The 17,228-nt window shown below is 39.9% G+C and overlaps 1 protein-coding gene across 1 annotated transcript in view; it reads right to left on the reverse strand.

Moving 5' to 3' along the window:
• The window catches only part of KCND2 (potassium voltage-gated channel subfamily D member 2), a 263,617-nt gene extending 248,031 nt beyond the window's left edge, over window positions 1–15,586 (reverse strand). The window contains exons 1-2 of the mRNA XM_042815918.1: window positions 15,511–15,586; window positions 13,285–14,458 (exon numbers count right to left, since the gene is read on the reverse strand). Of these exons, the coding sequence (XP_042671852.1) occupies window positions 13,285–14,399 (1,115 nt within the window). The 5' untranslated portion in view covers window positions 14,400–14,458; window positions 15,511–15,586. The remainder of the gene's footprint in view (window positions 1–13,284; window positions 14,459–15,510) is intronic.
• Window positions 15,587–17,228: the final 1,642 nt, after the last annotated feature.

A 17,228-nucleotide genomic window follows, 5' to 3' on the forward strand; every position in this document is an offset into this window, starting at 1 on the left:
AGAAAACCTTTTATCCAATGCCCATGGTGCTGTAAAAAGAATTTGGGAAGAAAAAGTATAAAACAGTTTAATTCTTCAATCTAAGACTGAATGAAGCCACAGCTATGTCATTTCCATTAACTCAGAACATGAGTGCTCATTCAAGGTCAGCTGAAGGATCCATTTTAGTCCAATGCCCTCTCTCTGTCAGTGGCCAGAAGCAAATGGCAAGGGTGAAACACAAAAAAAAGACAAGAATATGGTGATACACCACCTATTAGACCTCTTCAGCTTTCAACACTCTATAGCTTAAGGACTTCTCAAGGCAGATGTTTTATCTTTTGTGCTTGGTACACATTAATGGTTATTTTGCCATTAATTTTTCTAATTGTTTTTCTCAATCAAAAAAGAACAAACAAGCTATGGCTGGAAAGAGGTCTTTCATCACAAGATGAAATGGTTCCCTCACAACATTGTTTTTTAACTATATCCTCCATTACACATAAGGATGAAAAGTCAAAAAAGCTTTGAAATGAAATCTCAAAAACAATTCAGATCAAGCAATCAAGATGTTTCACTTCATTTCAAATGTTCGAACTGCACGTTTTACCAAAAAAAAAAAAAAAAAATAGAGAGTAAGTGGTTTTCATTCATAGACTTTTGGAAACAGGAAATTAATAGACTAGGAAGTTATCAAATTTTTACATTACAGAAAAGAAAGCTTGATAGCAGTTACACTGTCCTTCTTTCTGGCACTACAGCCCTGTTGTAGTGAACGTGCCTGGGGAAACACTATACAGAGAGGAGCTAGTGTCCACCTACCAGTGGCCCTCAGGACAGCCCTGCTGTCCAGCTCTGCTTCAGGGTGTGCTGTGCTGCACAAATCCCTCTTCTGCGGATGAACCTGAGCAGCTCTTTGTGTCGGAGGAGCCTGCCTGCAGCTCCCGTTCAGTAGCAGTGATTATATCACCTGCATGGTTTTGTCTAGAAGCACAGAAATATGATGAGAGAATCCTTTATGAGTAAGGTTGGTTTCTTGTAAAACAAACAAACAAAAAAAAAGTACAGTAGCTCAAAGAACCAAAAAGGACAATCTTCTCTTACAGACACTCAGTGCAGTGTGTCATGGGAAAATCCATTTAGGGTCCATCTAGTATTGCAGTACCCAACATCTGAAGGGATGTAAGGTTTCAGAGCTATCCTACCTTATTAAAAATGCAATTTCATTATGCCATTTGTCATTGCCCTTTCTATCCAAGAGCCAGAAAGAAGCCTGCACTATCACTCTCACCTCACACCACACCACAGTGCAGAACAACAGTCATTACCAGGCTCCTCCTGTGAAGAACAAGTAGTTCACATTTCAATTTCTTCTATTTGATTATTAAAATGGAAAATTTCTATTTCTTAATTTCCAACAAGCTAGTTAACTAATTAATTTCTCTGCAGACATGTTACATGAGTCCATGTTCTCAATTTGTTTCTTAAGACAAATGGAAAAATGGTTGGCAGATTAAAAATATCATTTTTAGTCTCAGAAGACTGTACGTAAATAAACATATCTTCATAGAAGGACTTATTCGAATGACAGCTTAGAGTAGGGCTAGAAGATTAAAAAAGCCTGCATTCTCTCCTATCAACATTATCAGCCTTCAAACTTATAAAAAGCATTTACTGGAACAGCAAATGGGAGGAGTGACATACATCTGTATACACACATTTATATATAGTTAAATCAAAATTATTATCCCCAAACCAAGAAATAACCACTGTTTTACCTCAAAGGAGAAGCAAACTTTCTGTAGAGGTGCAAGATAGCACTCTCTCTTTAGAACTTGTTTGGAAGTTTATGATAAAGCTGCTCAGTTGAGGGGGAAATGAGGGAATATTATTTACTCTCCAGTTTATTAATCTGTTTTCATTTTTAAAAAGTTTAATGTGCCATTTAATGCATAAAGCAACATAATTTCATGAAATCTTACACAAAGGGCAACTATACTGAAGGGAATGTGGTTAATTCACAGTAGTATAGAACTGTACTAGCTGGCAGATTTGAGATTTGCTGCTCTGAAAGAGCAGACCATATAGTAGAACTAAAATGAGTTAAACCAAATCATTGTGAATAACAGTATTTCCTATTAAATTACAGAATTTTCTCACCAGAGAGATTTGTATGATTTACACAGAAAGGAACAAAGATCAGAAGGCAAATGAGAAAGATATAAATTCTGAAGAAGTCTTAACCATAATCCTCTCTCATTGCCCTCAAGCGTCTGCAGTGCTTCAATCTGGAGGCAGCTCTAAGTAAAAGAAAATTGTAACTTTTAAAATTGAATTAAATATGGAAATGAGTACTGCAATGAGAAGAGTGTCCCTGGTGAAATTTAGCTTAGTGTGTCTCTAAGATTTTTAGTCTGCTTCAGATCTCAAACTGTAGTGTTGAGATCTGACTCCTTATGGAAGACACTACAATAATGGCATGTAGGAATGCGCCTGGCAGCAACTCACTGTGAGACAAGTACTTTTGTTTGGAGTTTTGTTTTGTTTTGCTATCAGTGTTTTTCAAACACGCTTCTTTGGATCCAGTTCCATAGCTTAGGCCAATGTCCTGTCTAGATTCTTAATACCATCATCTATCCCTTTTCTCTGTATCTATTTTATTCACTTCCAAAGATGTAACAAACACCACACACTAAAGCTGGTGGCTACTTAGCAAAACACAGCTCTCATACCTTCTCCCCATGGTGGATATCTTTCCTACTGCAGTCAAACCCATTGCAAATCTCCTCACTGGATTACTGACTGCCTGACAGTGTGCTCAGGGTGTGAACAGGGCTCAGAAAAGACAGCGGCTGGGAGAAGACAGACACCTCCAAAGCAATTTGAGCAGTAGACAGGCACTCTCCTTCAGTCTTTTTGAGACCCGAAACCAGTTCCTACCTTTGTCTCCCACAACAAGGTTTTCATCTTACATGTATAAGATAAGGTGTCTCCTAAAATCATTGGTTGCGTGTGTCAGACACAGCTAGCAGCATCATCTCTGATCTGCAGCTGTGCCTGTCCCCAGAGGAAACAGGATTTTGCAGCCGTGCCAGTACTTCCAGAGACTGAAGCATAGTGAAGGCTCACCAGGATGACTAGCAACACTGCCTCACCCATGAATGATTTAACGTGTGACATTTCGAAACTTTGCGCCTTCAAGGACAGAAACTGTAGGTTAAATGAATGATAACGACAATGCTCTGGGGAGCAGTCTTTCAGCAGCTACCATTTTCTCAATGATCTGACTTGTTTGGGGTGAAGATGCCGGAAGTAGCACATGGTCCACAAGTGTATAGTACATACCATAGATAGGTTTATGCATATTTTTCTTCTCCAAACCTCAGCACCTTTTGACACATATTAACACCCTACAGGCTTACTAGTGCATCTACAAGCAAGTCAGATAAAAACTTTAGCTCCCCTCTCACTTGAAAAGTAAATACAAGCTCGTCAAATCATTAAGCCAGCCTGAGGATAGATTTACTATAAATTATCTGTCTGCAGGGAAGCTTCAATTTTTACTCTGAAATTTTCTAACTGATGAAAAAAAAAAAAAAAAAAGTAACGTTATTAATACTAACTAAATTCTCTGCTGCTGTGTACTATGGAAATATTCAATCTAATGTTTTAGATCAATACCTATAACAAGTACACTCAAGAAATAGTTGCACCTTTAACTTTTCTAGCTGTCAGTAAGTGTATGAGAATCTCTACATCCTCTGTCTAGTTTTGCCTGTCCGTAGCTCTCACCATGAATTTGATCAAACTATATGAACAAGCACATCAATAACCAAAGTCAAAAAAAAAAAAAAAAAAAAAAAAAAAAAAAGCTTCAAAAACCTAAAAGTTCTCAATTATTTAAAGCATACAAGATACCTTGGTATTTAAATTATGAAGTTCTTGTTACAGGAGTTGTTACTAAAGAAGATTTTTCAATACTACACCACTTTCAGTAGAAAAGTAACAACTCTGGACCTGCTGTTTACCAGAATTGAAGAGATTAGATAATAGAAACCAAAAATGTATATATTCTCTTCCAAGTCAGATTTGGAAAGCATCTTCAATCTTTTCATTCCTCTGAGGGAAGCAGAGGAGTTTAGGGACCTGAGAATTGCAGCTGTAATCCACCATGCCAAAGAGCATCAATTTTGTTCCTAAGCAACCCTGCACAGTGCAGTAGTCACTGTCCATAGCTGATAAGGATGCTCAGGGAATTGTTAACTGGCTGAAAGTGGGAGAGATTAAAGTTGCAAAAACTGGAAGTAAGGCCACAGTCACAGTAACACAACTCCTTTTTGGGGTTATGAAAGGAGGAAGATCAATAAAACAACAAAGACTTAAGGATCTCACTCACACTTGTCCTCATACAGAAAACTTTTGATTCATCTGACTTAAATGAAGAGAATGAACAAGGATGCAGCAAAAACTGTCAGACTGTGAGCAAGTATTAGGCAAAATTACATTATGTCCTTTACAACCTCACAGTCTGACTCTCAGCAAGAACGCCTGGATGGCCAAGCTTGTAAGTGATAATTTGAAAGACTGTTCCTTGTGTATCAGCCAAAATATTTTGACAATCTACCAGTACAATAAAAAAGAACATACTTCTGGATACACATTTTGAAGAAAGTTGGGGTTTTGCCTCAAAATAATTTGTTTCAAGATAGTAACTACTAGAAGTAATGTAATGTAATCTCATAATATTAGATCAATACAAGTACCTCTATGAAGTTTCAGAGCTTTTTTTTTCTTTCAAGGCAAATTAAAACTGTAGTAGAATATACTTACTTTATTTTAATTTACCAAAGTACTCAGACTGTGTAAGTTGCTAGAAGTTTATACTTATTACAACACAAGAAGTTTTATCTGTCTAAGGAAATTGAGTCTTCAACACTCAAGCATTCAACTTTAGATACTTAGTAAAGATTTTAGGTCATTTTCAATGTTTACATTATGTTATTCTAGATTACATTTAATATATATATAGTAGTGTTCTTAGTACTGGCAGTTCTCCCTTGCATATTAATATTTGATATGAAGATTTACTGCAAAGCTGATAAAAGATGCTTAACTTAAGAAAATAATATTTTGCACAAAGAATCAGGGGAAATAAGGGAAATGTGATACAACGTTTCATTTGGAAACAGGGACTAAGGTAATAATCTACAACCACATCCTACATGCCTATAAAGCTCATATTACTCAAAAAAAAAGAAAAAAAAATGATAAAAGTATGTGCATGCAAACTACTCCTCAAACCTCCCAATTATATCTAAATAATACATGCATAAAAAAATCCAAATAAAGATAAAACATTTGTCAGCACATCAGAGTTGAGGATAATTTGCAGTGGTCTAAATTGAGACATACATTTTACTTTTTCTTACCCACACGAGAATCTTAACATAAATGGATTATGAATGAGACCTACTGGAACCAATACGTTCTCAACTGGATGTTTTATTAAGAAAATGGACCCTCTTGCCTGACACAATTTTATAATTCTGTTCTTGATTGCTAAAAAACATGTTCATTATTTTAACAATATCTGTATGCCATAGATCACATTTCTTACACCTCTTCTCACACTGAACTGTTGGTTTGAAAAAAGACAGAAAATAAGAATCAAAACATGCAGTACCCTCAGATACCTTATTCTTTCAGTTACATTATCTTTTTTTTTTTTTTCTTGAACTACTTATTTCTATTTCTGAAGAATGATATATACACAGCAGTCTATTTTCTTCCATAGTGCTATGTGAATATGGGACATATTGTATTTTTCACCAGACACTTGTAAGATCTATTTGATTTGATAGGGGCAAGACATTCCCAAAGTCTCTTTAAAGTACTTTTTTTTGTATAGCAGTTATTCTTTTGTACACAGTACCATGTTTCCTAAGGCAACTATCTATGTAGTTTCCTGGTTTAGTTGTTTTCAGGTGTTCTCCCGTGTTTCTAAGCACCTAAGCCTCTTCTGAAATTCAAGCTGGGTGCCAATCTGCTTCTCCAGGTACTTCAATGACTTTAAAAATCTAAATACTTTCAACATGCTAGATTTTATTTTTTTTCATTTTAATCGCATCTTTGTAGGTTTTTTGGGCAACCTTCCACTTTCCATAGCAGTGCAGGATTTTGTACATTTGCATAGTGGCTCCAAAGATGGAGACGTCCAGACAAATAGGGAACAAAATTCTGCTACAGAATGTAAGAAAGGAAACTTTTCTAAGTACGTGGGATATTGTTGCTTATATGAATAACATGAAAAAACTTTAATGTTTACACAGATAGCATTCATGAAGTTTTGTCGGCTTTTTTAATTGCAGACTTAACTGAAAACTGCATCTGAACTGACAGCAGTAGGAACTCTTGTTATGCTGGCTGAGTAAGTACGTTATGATAGGCCCTCTAATAATGTAGAAAGTTTGTTCACTCTGTTGTAGGAAAGATACAGCAAACTCATTTGAATTATAATAAAGCTGAATTGTACAGGAAGATATTTTTTCTTGTACTGAAACTAAAATATTCTAGGATTGATGTATTGGTCACCCGACCTTCATGTGTGCTTCTGGTTTAATCTGAGCCTTCCTAGATCAAATAAGCAAATATCTCTGTCTGTCATTTTTCTACGGAATACTTACACTTGTTGCACCCCAAGTACTCTATTTTATATTTTATCACAATTCCTGTTCTTGGATATTTATGCTCTGGTAATAATGCCAATTTCTTTCTGAACTTTGAAGAAAATGACTTTTTTCATCAAAACAAAGTCTACAGTTTTTAATTAACAGAAGGATTAAAAGGTATTAACTTAAGCATGTAAGATCAAAGTCATATGCTTTAGACACAAAAAAAACACAACCCAACCGTAAGGAATAATTATAGAATTCAGGACACCAATTGTGATAAAGGTTGAAGTCCAAGCACAGTAAGCATTATTGTTCCAGGAAATGCGGCATAGAGTTATCATTTCAAAGTGCCATTTTGCAAAGTTAAAAACATTTCTTCTACTGTCTGAGCAGGGCAGAAAAAAAAGATGCATTAAAAACTATGTCTTATACATAAAAATTATGCTCAAATCTATTGCCTGATAAATGATAGGAACAGAAATATACAGATTTTTTTCTATCATTCTTTCAGCTCTGTTGTCAGGCAGCTGGCAAAACTTGATAAAGTTCTATGTAGACTTTCTTTCTGATTTTCTTATTTACAGTCCTCTTTCGAAAAACTTATCTGATGAAATTCTACTCTCATCAGTTTACCAAGATGTAAACTATGCATAGCAACATTGCTGGTAGCGGACCATAGGGGTGTTAAATTCAGGGAATAAAAGTAATCAATTAGACTTTATTTCAAATATTTGAGAAGTTAACTATCATCATGCAGCTGCAAGATGCTTCCAACTTATTTGGGGTGATCATCTTATTTCTGCAGTATTTATAAGCTTCTGCGTTCACAAAACACAGCTTCAGCTTCCAGACTGCCATCTGCTATCTATCTATCTATCTATCTATCTATCTATCTATCTATCTATTTATTTACGTGCAGTAGAACTGTTTGTAATACTGTATTACTACATTTATATAGTGTTTATATAGCAAATATTTCTTCTTAGACAGAAACATGATTATGCGAGTCAAGTACAGATTGCCACTCTGTTTGAACTTCTTGGGTTTGACTACTTAGGGCTTTTACTAAAACTCAATATTCAATGAGGATTAGGTGAATGATACGTCATAATTAATAGGTCAGGCGCTAGTCATAATTACTCTCTGAGTCGATTTGTTCTGCTGTCCTAAATCAGTGTATTTCCTTGCTACATCCTGGTTCCTACAGATCTCGTTGTTCTTGTCTCACAGTAACTGAAGGAAAGAAAATTCTATCTATTTCCACCAAAGGACAAAATAAATAGATTCTGTGCAGAAACATCTTTTCATTAAGTATTAACTTCATGCTTTTTTTAAATGAAGCAAGGAAATTCATGATCAAGAGAAATGAGTGAAGTAAACTAACTGCTGTTTCTCTAGGAGATCTACAGTATATATATTTTTTAAACAGGAAAGCTCATCCGTAGTGCAACTAAACAGGAAAATAATGATCCAGGTTCTCTATCAAGTCAGCAATAGCCAAATACAGTTTGAGCCATCTTCTGATTAAAGAACAAATAATTTTTTTCACTGTCATCTAAATGATCCTTCTTTTTTAGTATTTCTCTCTGGAGCCATTTCTGAATATCTAGTAATATGCTTTGAGAGTAATTACACTACATTTTGTTCCTCCTCAGTTACATAGTATTCTAACGATTCAGGCAATTTCACTGCTGTGAAGACAAAATAGATTGAGATGTCAAACACATCTGCAAAATCCAAACTTCACTAGGTTGCATACAAGAATGTAAAAATATAAAAATGCTGTTTGAAATCAGGTTGAAAATATGAAACACACACACAAAAAAGAATTACTCAATATGTAAGAGATACAGAAATAATATTCCATTCTTGCCAATCTTTACCTTTGTTTTTTTTACCTCTTTACCCTATCTCTAAACTCTTAATTAAACTATTCACAAAACAAGGATTTCTAATGTTGTGCCCTCTTTTTAGATTTTATTTAACTCATACATATTTTTAATACGAGTTCTGATGAGACAGGTGTTTTCAAACCAACATACAGAGACCATTGAAAACTAAAGGCACTTGCAGAAAAGGAAAACCAGATAATGTTTGTGCCATTCGGGAAAAAAAAGAGGTGCTGTGGAAATTGTATGATGCTCATAAGAAAAAAAATCTATCAGGCAAAGGTCAGGGAAAAAAAACCCTCTTATGAGGAAAGTTCAGGTTGAATGAATGACAGTGATGATGAATGGAAGATTCGATCTAAAGGTGTAGGATGAATGAGGACTCTGGAACAAAGAAGCAGAATCAAAAAAAACAGAGGAGTCTTAACATAAATGTTAAACTTGTCTGAAACTAGGGAGAAAGGGAGCCAAGCCAGCTGGCAAATTCTGAAGCAGGAAGACTGTAGGAAGTAGTATTTTGAAAGAACTGCAAAGAAAACTAACGGATGGAATATACCCCAGGGATGTGGTAAGAATGGAAAAGGAGTGACGACAAGAGAATGAAACTTACAGAAAAACAAAGTCCATCATCCTGTTACCCTGTTCACTATTTGAAGCTTTCTATTGTCACATCCAGTCACCTGATTATAAAGTATTAGGTACAAGTAATTTGATACATCTTAGATGGGATCTCTCATACACTACGGGCTATATTAACAAATAATGAAAATGAATGAGTGCTTTATTGTTTCTGGAAGACATACCTCTAGTTTACATAATGAAAGCAAATAAATGAATAGTCTTGTGTTTAAGCCTCTCTTAATAAAATATTATGCTCAACCACAAATGTATTATATGACCTGACAAAGCTACCCGATGTAAATTCTATAAATATAAAAGTTTAATATAGCAGTGAGATTGCTTTGGAACTAGTTGCAAAGGAGCACCGTGTTCCCTATTTAAAGTATAATATCTTTATGAAGTATTAAAGTGCACTACAGCTCTGTCTGATTTGGGAATAAACATCACCCGGACACCATCTAAACCTTACCAGCTATTTCAATCCTTTGTTGGCTACTGGCAGGGCAAAAGGAAAGTTATTATCATGTTATGAGGTGACAGCAGAAAGTGACATAACTGTGTCACTATGGGTATAGATGTTCACAAGCCCCTATGTAAGTCTGTCAGACCCAATTCTATAAATCTAAGCTTGTTTTTCCTCTGCCATGTTGCATATTATCCCGTTTCTTGATCTTTTTGGCCTTAAATTCTGATGTCATTGTTATCTTAAATCTCCATGAAACTGCCTTGTGATGTATTTCAATTTTATTCTCTTGTCCTTGTTCTGCATTTTACTTTGATAGAATTAATACTGATAAAATACTAAACTTAAATTTGAAATCAGTTCAGTTTATAAAAGAATACAGATGACCCTAATATGCAAAAAGTTTCTCCTTTCCTTTCCTTCTTCCTTTCTTCCTTCCTTTCCTTCCTTCCTTTCTTTCCTTTCTTTCTTTCCTTCCTTCCTTCCTTCCTTCCTTCCTTTCCCTTTTCTTTCTCTCTTCCTTTCTTTATAACTTCTCTTTATAACTTCTTTTGCTCTTTGCCCCTTCCATCTCTTAATCCTTTTTTTTTACATCTTCCTTCTTTCTATCCTCCTTTTTTTCTCTCTTTTTTTCTCTTCTTTCCATCTTCCTCTCCTCATCAACTTATTCTACATCTTTCTTTTTCTCTTTTACTTTCCTCTTTACCTATTTTTCTTTCTTTCACGTAACAACTCTATGTACAAATATGCACTACTTGACTAGAGCAGTCAAGAACAGTTAGTAGTGGGGATGTCCTTGGAGGTTAAATTGTAGTGATATTTGAAGACGCTGGCACTTTGCAGAGAAAAATGTAATCTATGTTTTTAAAAGATAGTTTAATTACTTGGCAATCATGCAGAACTGAGAAATATAGCTCTGCTTCCATGATAATAACTCCCCAAATTGCAAAGGTCACTTATTCAGTACCCTTGCTCTATGGCAAAATAGGAGGATGACACCAAGACTCAAAAACTCAACATCGTATTAGCCTATTATTTGGTATTAACAGTCATGTATATTGTTGTAGTTTTTCACAAAACCTATTGTGTATTATTGTCATTAAAAAAAATAAAAGACTTAATCTCGTTTTGTTCCTAAAAGAAAAAAAAAGTTCATATAGAGCCATTTACATAGCCCTATATGGCAGCTAAAACTAAAATTAAAAATGATTGGGAGTTTTATATTAGTAAGTGGGTGAGAGCACCTTGCACAGAAGCAAAGGTAGCAGCACTAATTACAATCAGCTTTCACTGACCCTTACTGCTTTTTCTTGTATTTTCCCTCTCCTTTCGTGTAATTATTCCATCAACTGAAAAGAGTTCAAAGCTTTTATTATGTTAATTCTATTTAAATTATTCATACACATTTAACATTTAAACATAATCTTTATATGGTTATCATGATATTAGCAAAAGAACATCATCCAGCTTATGCACTGATTAACGATTTCCCAGAAATTTGTGACGTCTGTCATACCTGAACTTCCGAGAGTGAAACCTTGGATCCCTTTGCAACCTGCTCAGAACTTTCTCTGTGAAAACGACCTCCAAAAGTGAGTCAAGCATGTCTGTACTCTTTTTAACCCTTTTAATTCCCATTAGGATGCAAATATTGTGTGGCTGCATACTTGAAAACAGCTTCTTAGGTATTATTCAAAGAGTTTTGGCAAACAAATCTCATCAGTAGCCAGTATAACATCTCAAAACCTGGAGTTTTCCATTATTTCATGAAAGAAATGCAGAAATCGTATCAAAACCTAATAAATATCATACATACGTAATAATCAATTATGAACTGGTCACATTATTTAGGACAAAATTCTGTTCAGTACCACGGACAAGTACAGTCAAAACAGTGTCCAAAATAGTGAGTACAACTTACTTAAAAAACATGCTTCATTAAAATATATATATGTACTGATAAGCTTTTGCTCTTCTATAATAGAATTCTATGTCCTGAATATTGCTAAATTCTCACAACCTAACTTGTTAAAATCATCAAAAGTTAAAATGATGTGGCAAAAAGAATGAGCATCAGAAAGCACAGGACTTTGGAACTGGTTCCTTGTGTTAGCTTGTCCTGTCAGCTTGTCACTAACAGAAGAAAGCAAAAACCAAAAAAATCCAGCAACCTAAAAAGCAGACTAAAATCCCCAAAGCTCTTGTCATTCCTTTTTAGCATAACTTGCCCTTACAAGTGGTATGAAATATTTACAGTGCACTATATTTATCTTCATTTGTTATATCATGCTGAAGATAAAAGCCCAGTGTAAAAAGTGGTGGCATTACACAGTCCCTTTATCTTTTCCAATATTTTATATGTCCATTTCCCAAGTAAATTAAATTGCACATAATAAATCAACTTTTTCATAATAGTTTGAGTGTACTTTCATTTTGTTAAATTAAAAAATTATACATATTTCATAAATCTCAACAGTCCCAAAAGATATGGTGAAGTGTTTGATTAATAAAATGAAGGGCTTTTCCTATATGAGAGTAAAAAGTTTGACTTTTAACAACTGTAGTTATTAAATAACTAAAAAAAATTATACAGAATCAACAATTTTCAGTTTCATAGTTCATATTTTACATCTCAAAATAAGATTCTTAAATTAGTCAGCCTTCTAAATCCCTGTTAGAAATACAGACAAACACATTTTACAACCTGGTACACCAAATTAGCTGCTACAACATGACCTGGTATCAGAAAGAAAGTTTAAAAAATAATACTGCAACACATCGTTTCAGTAATCTCAGTTGGGGTCTGTCTAACTCCAACAACAGCACCTTTACATTCCTAATGTTCTTCAAGAATGCAAACTGTCATTAGAATTACGTTTCAAGACACGAGGTTGGTCTGTCGAATAGATGTCTCACATTTCCTCAGATCACTTTCCAGAATCTGTCACAGGTCAGTGTAGCAAGACGCACCATTTACCTGAGTCCAAGTTATAGTTACACAGAAATCAAAGGAAATCTATCCAGACTCTTAAGTAACATCAAGAACCATATTTGTGAAAACTAAGGTATCTATACTTGCTTTATTTTCATAAAAGTGAATGACTTTGTAAAATCCAACTTCATACCCAGTCTACATCAACACATCACTTCAAACAAAATGGCAGACCTGCATCCTTTTATGCATGATCTCCTTAAAATATTGCACCTGGGTTGTCCTTATTGATACTTTGGCAACACTGTAACAAGTACTGCCAGCAAACATATTGCACTATTAAAAAGCCACTGATAACTCACAGATCTTCATAAAATATTCACATTTCAAAAGCCAAACCGAAATAAAATGTTAGAGCAAATGGCAAAGACACCAATCAGTTTTCTTAATTTATCTATAGCTTTGGGGTTTGGGTTGCTTTAACATTCTGCAACGTTTTTAACTCAACTCCATATGTGAAACTCTTAGAAAGAAGTGCTGAACTGTATTCATGGAGTTGTGTAGCAAAAAAAACTACCCTCTCATTTTTACTACAAATTTATATATATATATATATATATATATATATATATATATATATATGTATGTATATATTAAATCTTGCATTTTTCCTTCTTGCCAACCCACTTGTTGGAATGTTGGCTGTAAACAAACGCCAGCTGCACTTACCCCAGTGTTGTCATGGTGACAATGGTGTACCAGAAGGCTGCGGGGATGCTGGTGAACTTGCTGGCTGATGAACCTTTCTCTGCATAGTACATGACTGTGGCAAAGATGATGATGGCCATGGTAAGTGAGAAGAGAAGGAAGCCTAATTCCGAGGCGCAGCTTTTGAGGGTGTAGCCCAGGATGCGCAGCCCCTGCGAGTGGCGGGAAAACTTAAAGATCCTGAAGACGCGAAAGACTCTTAGTGTCACAAAAGCCCCACTGACATCCTCATTATCTGTCATCACCAGGCCAATGTAATATGGCATGATGGCTACCACATCAATGATACTCATGACACTGCGCACAAATTTGTAGCGACTTGGAGCTGCCAGCAGGCGTAGGAGATATTCAACTGTGAAGATCATGACACAAGCAGTATCCAGACAGAAGAAAGCCACAGCATAGCGCTCTCCACAGGGCAGCTCCTTGATGCGACCCGGGCTCACCCCACAGGGCACTGTCTCCACCACATTGGCAATAACAGAGACAGCAATAAAGAAACCAGTGACATAGTAGAAGACTAGAGCCAGCGTACTGGTGTGTGGGTTTTCAAAGGCCCGCCACATCCTCTGCCTAGCTGTCATCGAGGGCAGGGAGCTCTCAGCTGCGTGATCCTGGTCAGCATCATCCTGCAGGCGCTCAGCATTCTCACGACGGCGATCCTTGTACTCCTCATAACAGCAGTCACCAATGATCTCCGGGATGATGCCAAAAAAGGCCAGTTCCTCATCGTAAGCAGAGATGCACTCCTGGCGAGGGTAATGGAGCTTCCCAGTACGGTAGAAGTTGAGAATGTGGCGGAAAATGTCAGGGTCCCGATCGAAAAAGTACTGCTGTGTCTCAGGGTGGTAAAAGAAGTCCCGCTCCGAACTGCCGAGCAGGGTGTCAGGGTAGCGCTCCAAAGTGTCCAGCCATGTCTGGAACTGGATGCCACTCACATTCAGCACAATCAGAGAGTCTTGGCTTCGCTTCCTCTCCTGCCGTGGAGCAGCTGGCATGGGACCTGTGGCCACTGGCATCCATCCTATGGCTGCTGCCCTGGCAAAGGGTAACCAAGCTGCTACGCCCGCTGCCATGATCCCAAACAGTGACTACAGCTGAGAGAGTGAATCTACAGACAGTTCTTGACAAGCCACTAAAAAGGAAAAGAAAAATACAAAAGTTCACACATTTTCAAGGCTCCCAAATTTTCAAACATTGCTGTGATTTTCAGAATAATTAACCAGGCTGTTTAATTCCTCCCTCTTCCTCTTTTTTTTTTTTTTTTTTTTTTTTTTTTTGGCCCCAGAATATCCTTTCCAGGAGCTGGTTAAACAGTTAGGACAATAAATCGGGGCACTTGGAAGATCAACGTTTTCACGGCTTCTACAACTGCCTAGCAGCCAAGTCGTTTGGATACAAGGTCCTCGCGATGCTCCTGGATGGAAGCTGTGATCCACAAAGCGCTACCCACGGGAGCCGGTTGGCAGCCCTGGTGCAGCGGTGCAGCCACCTGGAAGTAGATGTTCTCCACGCGCGATGCAGCCTGTCCCCCCGCCCCTTCTCCGCGCCGCTCCCCGCCCGCTGTCGGCGCGGGGCCGCGGCCACCAGCGGAGCCTTCGCCGGGAGAGCTGCGGCGGGTCCGCTCGCCGTGCCGGGGCGGAGGGGTTGGGCCGGGCGGGCCGCTGCGGAGCAGCAGGGGACGAATCCTCTCGCTGTCCTTGATCGCCGCCCCGGGGACTCCTCTTCACCCGGGCTCAGGGCCGGGGCAGCCGGAGGGGCAGAGGGAGGAGCTCCAGGCGGCAACATTAAACTTTAAGGCAAGTTTTTTTGCTATAGGAAATGCATCAAAGGACAGAGGGGCGCCAGAAGGGGCGAGGTAGCGCGCCCCGGGGCAGGGAGCGGTCGGGGGATTCCGCATGTAGTGGGGCGAGGGGCAGGGAAGGTGCTGATGCGAAGCGGGGCGGCGGTGGCGATGGCGAGGAAAGGGCGGGGTGCGAGGGGCACCTCGGCAGCGGCCAAAAGGGCGGCGGAGGGCGAAACCGGGGCGGGAGCGGGGCAGGAGAGCGGCGGCGTGGGGCCCCGGTGCGGCAGGTCGCGGCTCGGCGGCCGGATCGTACCCCCCGCACCCCCCCCTCCTGCTTCTCGCCCCTTCCCCTCGGTTCTGCTCTCGCATCCCTCCGGCCGTGCTCAGTCTGCGGCACCTACCTGGGAAAGTCTGACGAGAGCGCTCAGTTGCATAGAGACTTTTGGAAATGCGGGCTCTGCCGCTAGATCTCCTCGCCCCGCCGGGAACGGCGGGGAAGTAGTTGCTCCTAAGAAAGCTTGATCGCATCCAAAGGGACATCGATAATAAGGCTTTCCCTTTCCCCCACCCCCACCCCCCTCCGCCACCGCCGCCGAGCGCCAAGCAACAAGTTCAAGGGGTGGGTGGGGGGAAAACCAACGTAATCGCGCCTGGCAGCTCGGAGGAGCACGTCGTTCCCGGGGCGCGGATCCTGCGGCGCGGGGCTGCCGAGAGGCGCGGCCGCTGCCCCTGCCCCTACCGCGGGGCTGCGGGTGGTGGCGGCGAGGCCCTGGCGCGGCCGGGGCTGAGGGGTTCCCGCAGCCACGCCGCGCTGCCGCCGCCCGCGGGCGAGGGGCGCGGGGACGGGCGGTGTCGGAGCGGGGCGCGGGGGGCGCGGCGCGGGCATCCCTCCGCGGGCGGAACAAAGGGGCCGGGGCCGCTGCGCCGGCGGCGAGGAGCGCCCGTGTGCTCTATGTGCGTGTGTGTGTGTGTGTGTGCGTTCGCGTATGTGTGCGCGTGTCTCTGCGGGGCCGCGATCGCGCGGTCCTAGCCCTCCGCCGGCAGTGCCGCGCAGAGCCGCCAGAGTTGGCGGTGCCTCAGGCAGGGATCGGTGCTTCGAGGAGGGCGGCTTAAGAGATAGCTTAGGTGAGGTATCCGGGGGATTCCTGGGCAGCGCTAGCTCCTTTCAAGGGGAGGGGAACGATTCACTGAAAAGCAGAGAGAAAGGGGGGGTGAAATGCCAGGGAGCGGAGTGCGGCGGTGTTCCTCACGAGCCGCCCCGAGCCGCTCTGGAGTTCTGGCCGCAATATCCAAATGGCTCTTACCCGCTCTGGGAAAGGCGAGAGCTGGGACGGGGATGGGAGCCCTTTCCTCCTCCTCTCCTTTCCGCTCCCGTGCAAAGCCGCCCCCTTTTTCCCGTCGCTAGATGGCGTGTGGATGACGGGAAGTGAGCGCTCCGCCGGGGCCGCGCTGCGGGGCCGGGATGGCAGCAGCCGCCGGCAGCGTCACGTCTGCGGGTAGAACGGGCTGTGCGTGCCGCTCTGACGGCCACGGAGAATAAAAGGAACTCTCGTGATGTCTTTCATAAAATCCTGAAAACAGTGTAGTCTTTATTGAGCTCGCATCAAGATAGCATTCCTAGCGTTCCTCCTTGCGCTGGTTTAATAGCGTAGAAGTAATAGGGCATGCAAAGGAAGCATGGAGTAAACGGGTGTCTTTAAGCTTGAAGCTCTTCTGCTCATCCTTCCCACTCAGATAACCCAGCTTAGTCATATATGAAAGAAATTTGAAACAAGACACATAAACAGGAGAGAAAAAAAAAATCTTGAGAAAAAAAAAAACACAACAAACAAATGACAAAGATAGATAAACTGAAAGCTGTTATCTCTTTTCAATGTTTTAATAAAATATGCTTAACACCGATACATGTTAGCTTCTCTGTAAGTTCCTGTGACAAAGGTGAACACAGTCACTGCCAAATCTGATGGTAATCTGTAACAGTAAGCTGTTCCCCTTCAGAAATCCTCGAAGATATGGGGATAAAGGGTTTCAAAGTATTGGGTGTGATTCCTAGTTTAGGAAAGCTTGTAATGATCAATCACATTTATCAAATCACATGATATGGAATGACGCATAGAGT

The sequence above is a fragment of the Centrocercus urophasianus genome, unplaced genomic scaffold, assembly GCF_019232065.1.
Source record: "Centrocercus urophasianus isolate 14NV4802_14NV808 unplaced genomic scaffold, USGS_Curo_1.0 seq_15, whole genome shotgun sequence".
Lineage (NCBI taxonomy): Eukaryota > Metazoa > Chordata > Aves > Galliformes > Phasianidae > Centrocercus > Centrocercus urophasianus.